Source organism: Sinocyclocheilus grahami, unplaced genomic scaffold, assembly GCF_001515645.1.
Source record: "Sinocyclocheilus grahami isolate Dianchi unplaced genomic scaffold, SAMN03320097.WGS_v1.1 scaffold1613.1, whole genome shotgun sequence".
Taxonomy (NCBI): Eukaryota; Metazoa; Chordata; class Actinopteri; order Cypriniformes; family Cyprinidae; genus Sinocyclocheilus; species Sinocyclocheilus grahami.
The window spans coordinates 171958-178171 of NW_015506792.1; the positions used below are offsets into that span (position 1 = coordinate 171958).

The 6214-nt window shown below is 41.4% G+C and overlaps 1 protein-coding gene across 4 annotated transcripts in view; it reads right to left on the reverse strand.

The window, feature by feature from the left end:
• Positions 1 to 618, reverse strand: part of LOC107571560 (prolyl-tRNA synthetase associated domain-containing protein 1-like) — a 5415-nt gene extending 4797 nt beyond the window's left edge. For all 4 annotated transcript variants that reach the window (XM_016257883.1, XM_016257887.1, XM_016257886.1 and 1 more), the window contains exon 1: positions 134 to 618. In XM_016257883.1, the coding sequence (XP_016113369.1) occupies positions 134 to 217 (84 nt within the window). In that variant the 5' untranslated portion in view covers positions 218 to 618. The remainder of the gene's footprint in view (positions 1 to 133) is intronic.
• Between the last annotated feature and the right edge of the window lie 5596 nt (positions 619 to 6214).

Here is a 6214-nt window from a genome sequence, read left to right on the forward strand (position 1 = left end):
TGTGTGTGTGTGAGTGAGTGAGAGTGTGTGAGTGAGAGAGTGTGTGTGTGTGTGTGTGTGTGAGTGAGAGAGTGTGTGTGTGTGTGTGTGTGTGAGTGAGAGAGTGTGTGTGTGTGTGTGTCTTCAGTATAACCTCTGGATGATCGACACAGATCGTGTCAATGTTGAGTCGCTTCAGAAGCTCCTCCAGACGATTCCTCAGCTCCGCAGACGCCATCGCGACCAACCGCTTATCTGCTTACAGCGCACTGTGATTGGTCCAGACGCACACCGGACTGCTGCGATTGGTCCAGACGCACACCGGACTGCTGCGATTGGTCCAGACGCACACCGGACTGCTGCGATTGGTCCAGACGCACACCGGACTGCTGCGATTGGTCCAGACGCACACCGGACTGCTGCGATTGGTCCAGACGCACACCGGACTGCTGTGATTGGTCAGGAGCCCGGCGCTGAGTAAAGGAACAGCCACGTCTTCATCTACATTCATTCCAGTGAAAGAGCGCCACCTGCTGTTACAGCGCTACTGCTGCACTTCTGCACACCCGCCTGAGACTAGCTCCCGCAGAAAGAGATCGTATCTGGGCCCGCTCCCGCCCGCTAAAGCCCGCATAAAAGTAATCTACATAGATTTTTTTCAGTACATGAAGAAATGTACATGAAATGGTTCTGTAACATCTCCTAAACTCCACAACATCCCAGCATAAACACTCCCGATAAAATATTTGTTATTTAGGCTAAGCATCAACATTCACAAACCACTGTTATTTTTATCAGAAAAGCAAGCATGGGCTGCTGCATGCATGGTTTGGCATGGCTTCCTTTATTATCACTAAAAGCTGACATCTCAGTTAATCTCTATCTCATAAAGCTCTGTTATAACACAATAAATCTATGCACAATGAATCTTTCACAATCTCCACACTTGTGTTAAAATGAGAGGATTCGTGAACTCTACGCTGAGTAGATTCTAACTTAATCACCTCTGATTGGCCATCGCGTTCCAGAAATCATCAGCTGAGTCTGTGATTGGCTACATTGCTCAACCCTTTAAACACGTGTTATAAATAGAAACTATGCCTAGCTTGCACATGTCAATCATTTTAATGTTACTTTTTAAGTTGTTCTTTTTGCTTTTGTGCAACACATAAATAACAATTTCTATGTTTTAGACACTTTATGTTTAGATCATTTCTATTTTGTGGGAGTCCCGCATGTCATATTCTCCCTCATCCCGCACACACGAGTCTCTTCCCACCCGCTCCCGCTCCCACACTCGCCCATCAAGAGCCGTCCCGCGCCGCCCCTGTAGCGTTGGGTCCCGCGGGACTGCAGGTCTCTAGCTCAGGGCCCTTGCTTCTGTACTCCTCACTGTGCTGATGCTGTGCCTGTATCCTGCGTTTGTAAGAGACAAATGCCTCAACACGTTTTACTGCAAACTGTCGCTGAAACACGAGTCTATAATCAATAATAACGCTTCCTCCAGTGAAGAAGTGCATCTGCTGTTGTCTCTCGCATCAAAATCCAGCCACATATGTGTTTAGAGCTGTTTAAACGCTGCTTGATCTGTGCAGATTTCTCTCCTGATTCACACCAGAACACTGACTCACTGGAGGAAGCGTTATTATGGGTTATAGACTCTATGTATTTTAGTTAAAAATGTTTTAATGCTGGATGTGTTTCAGCTTTTGTCTTCTCTAGATGTTAACTGATGGACTGGAGTGCTGTGGATTATTGTGATGTTTTTATCAGCTGTTTGGACTCTCATTCTGACGGCACCCATTCACTGCAGAGCATCCATTGCTGAGACACTGATGCAGTGCTACATTTCTACAAACCTGATGAAGAAACACACTCATCCTGATCTCAGATAACCTGAGAGTGAGCACACGTTCATCTTTGGGTGAACTGTTCCTTCAACATTTCAAACTTTCACCTCAGACACCCACAGACTGACGGACATGAGGTCAGAAACAATCTGAGTGCGAGCTGTCTTCATGGATTTAAAAAAGTCCACTTTTATGTGCAACAATTACAGAGCACCCCCATGCGCTGACAGAGAAGCACTGCTGGAGAGGTGTGTGTTTAATGCTCATGTTCAGGTTTGTTGAAGCAGCAGGTCAGAAGTGACTGATGAAGACCCCCGCTCCACCCGCAGCATCACAGCATCAGCATCAATCTACTACACATAGTGATTCAACACGACCCACACATGTTCACGACCCACACATGTTCACGACCCACTCATGTTCACGACCCACTCATGTTAAGCAGGAGTCACTCTCACTCTACTCCTTAAATCCTGGTTGTTATTAGTTCTAAATACTCACTTTTTAATTTACAATAAAATAGAATTATTGCAAATGTAACATTTTATTTATTTGTTATAATTGAAATTATCAAATAAAATTCATATTTACCTTATTATTATTATCATTTTAATAGTTTTTAAAGATAAAACATAACATATTTGTTAAATAATTCAAATGGAAAAGGATCCAGATCAGATCCAGAACTGGATAGATAGGGTATACGATGGCGTTAAAACCCAGCGTAGGCTATTGCACTTTTAAACTATCTTAACTGAGCGTATACAGTAAACATCATTAACCAGGAGATAACACTGGAGCTGAATCTGTGAACGTCTGTGCGAGCTCTGTGTTCACGAAACATGGCATTGTTCTATCCTCTGGTAATGCAGCACAGCGCAGAACTGATGTCTGATCTGGAGTCCTCTGTCTCTTAATGCCATCCCAGACTTGCTCGGTGAAGGTGAGATCAGATCTCTGTGTGGACCTGTTATCAGACAGCGGTTTCATACTAAATGTCACTGGAGTATTACACCTAATGAATGTTTGGAAATATTACAACACATGTACAAGCGGAAGTTTTTAAGGATTTTTTCTTTTGGCAAAGTCTAAAATTCCAAATACTTTGCACAGTACTGTACTGTATATAATTGTCAGGATGTGTTGAAGGTTTAAAAAATAAAAAGGTAAAGACGTGCAGAAGGCATAAATATCCATTTTGCACAAAGATGCATTTTCACAGTTTCTTCCCACTAGTCTGACCAATTATTTTAAAGTTATCCCATTTAAAGGTAACACTTCTGTGCACTACTTTGCAGCCCCATGATGGAGGAAACCAGGCATCATATTTCCTGAGAAATGGAGGCATCCCTGAGGAAGAAATTACAGCAACGAAGCAGCAAAAGGTATGGTGTTCCTGTGACAATATCCCACAGTTCTGTGCTGAGCTTAACTGTGTTCTGGAAAGTAGCATCTGGGTCATGGACATTGTGTAGCTGGACATTTTTCTAAACACACACATCACACACACCTTCTATGCCTGTAAATGTAGAATTCTGAAGAAATAGCAGGTTCATATTTGAAAACATAACAACGTTAAACATATTACACTGAAGCTTTGTATTTGTATTGTGTTGACCATAAGGGTCAATTTTTAGAAATTGAGATGTATGCATCATCTGAAAGCTGAATAAATAATATTTCCTTTGATCTATGGTTTGTTAGGATAGGACAATATTTGAAAATCTGCAATCTGAGGGTGCAAAAAAATCTAAATATTGAGAAAATCATCTTTCAAGTTGTTCAAATGAAGTTCTTAGCAATGCAGATTACTAATCAAACATTAAGTTTTGATATATTTACGGTAGGACATTATCTTCATGGAACATGATCTTTACTTAATATCCTAATGATTTTTGGCATAAAAGAGAAATGTATAATTTTGACCCACAAATATCCCCCAGTGACTCAACACTGCTTTTGTGCTGCAGGGACACAGATGATAACTGGAAATACACTGTATGTGTTGTGTTTACATCTTAGGTCTACATACAGTGTTGATTAAAAATTCTATACCCATTGAATTTCTGAAGAAGAAAAAAAAGTATAAAATTTAAGGTCAAGCTTAGGAACATTACATTCATTATGTTTAAATACTGATTTATATTTCTATACTCACTGAATGTAGAATTCTGAAGAAAACCAGGTTTACACTTAAAAAGGTATACTTGAAAGGTTATTTGAGATCAAGCTTAGGAGTGTCAGCATGTAATGCAAAAATAAACCGTTGGAGGTTTTGCGCATATTCTCTGTGTAAATACATTGTTTAGTTTCGTTTATTGATTCATATGCTCATATTAAATGTTACAAAATGTTCAAGTACAGTAAATAACACTTCAAAAGGCACATCAGAGACCTCTTAGCAAGCTTTTGAAACGCTTGTTGCTCATAGATGTTTTAAAAATCTAGTAAATATTTAGCATGTATTACGTTGATTATGGTTAGTTACTGGTGTACCGTAATTTCTTGTTTGTATAAGCATACACCACAACTGTTTTATTAAAAATGTTTATTACACTTACACAGCTCAAAATAATTAAATATATTAGCATAAGACTTATTGTAATACAGCCTCTAATGTAATATAGATCTGAGTTCATTTGACTTTCATTAAAATGCAAACATTTAAAGTTTTCTCTCTGGATATTCTCTCGTATCTCATTTCTTAACAGAGTGTACAGCTCAGCTGCATGGTATGGGTGCACAGGAGCAGTTAAGACAGAGCTCAAATACAGTCTCGTCGCAGCCGCTTCCTCAGCAAGAGCACATCTGAGTTTGTCTTCTGCTGCACCATGACTTCAACATCAGAACTGGGCGAACTGCGGGCAATCCCTGGCCTGGTCTTGTTTGGTGGGTGTTCCATGTTCTCACAGCTTCATCTAGCTCATTCTGCATGACAAATAAAGACATTCATGGGCCACGTTCACACAGCAGCAGAATACGGTTGTCAGTCCTGTGTTTGAGTAATTAATACGGTTACTCTTGTGTCAGAAAGTGACGTCGCCATCTTTGATTTTACTTTGGTCGCTGTGGCTATGGTTACTGGTCAGGTTGCACGTTCATACAGAGAGTATTCTAAACACAACTGTAAGCTGCTGTGTGAACGGGACATTTCGAGCCTCACACCTGTAAAGAAATGCGGTTGTCAATCCCAAAAGTTGACAGTGTGAACGTAGCCAGTATTAAAACTGGATGTAGACTGAGCTCTCCGAGACGCCACAACGTTGCTATGGTCAGCACATTCATGGCAGTTTCAGGAGTGAGCTGTGTTCCGTACACACATGGAACCATAATTAGACTTTTTCACACTTCCGGCTTCTGTGTTTCCGGCGTTCGCCAACGCAGGGTAAAGTCACTTCCGGTAACAATGGCGGCGTCTAAGAATAAGTGTTGCTGTAGCGTCCCTCAGTGCACCACTTCTGAACAAAAACAACCATATTTGAGTTTTCACGGGTTTCCTTTAAACGAAGACCAAAAAAGCAAATGGGTCGTCGCTATTAGACGGGAGGAAGGGTCTACGTTCGTAATTCGGAGAGCTAGCACATATGTCTGTGGTCAGCATTTTACCGCTGCTGATTACGTTCCAGGAAGTCCGCGGCTGAAAGTTGGTGCCATTCTCGGTCGTTTCCCATGGAACAATTTCCATGCAGCCCCTTCAAAGGCTGTCAGCTTTTGAAAGAAGTTCGACTTGGCGTGGATGCACATGTTCAGGAGCAGCCGGCGGTCTTAGAAGATGCACCTAATGAATCCAGTCATGTTGAAGAACATGATTACGCGGCATGCCCACCTGCTGGTAAGCACTTATGTTAACTTTTGCTTACTGGTGATTCTATAATTCACAATCACAAGATGTTACAGGTGCTATATATATATATATATATATATGTAGCAGAGTGAGCGATAGACCCAGTATGATTGGCTGGCGTTACCCAAACAGGTGAACCTATCAGGGTTTGTACTTTATCGTGATTGGTCAGTTGGGTAAGTTTCATTAGCCAATTAGTGCCTGTTGTGCATATAAAAGGGGGAAGTGTTTGGTTGCTTGGGATGCATGATCCTTGATACCGCCCCTTTGTGACATGTGGCGCTTTGAATGAGTGCTAGCAGTTGGGTTATCCTCCTGTCTGTCGTGTGCTGGCTGCTGGCCAGTTTTTAGGTTTGTCCCGTTTTTAAAAATGCCTTTTTGCCTGTTAAACAGAGAGGCTTATTACCTTTGTTTGTTTTTAGATATAGGCCTGCAAGTAGCTGTAATCCTGCGTGGTGAGCGACCATGTGTATTGCAGCGTTGTACTGTTTTCTTGGTAGGTATGGGTAGTTTAAAGTTTGTTTTAAACAAGTTTTTATGC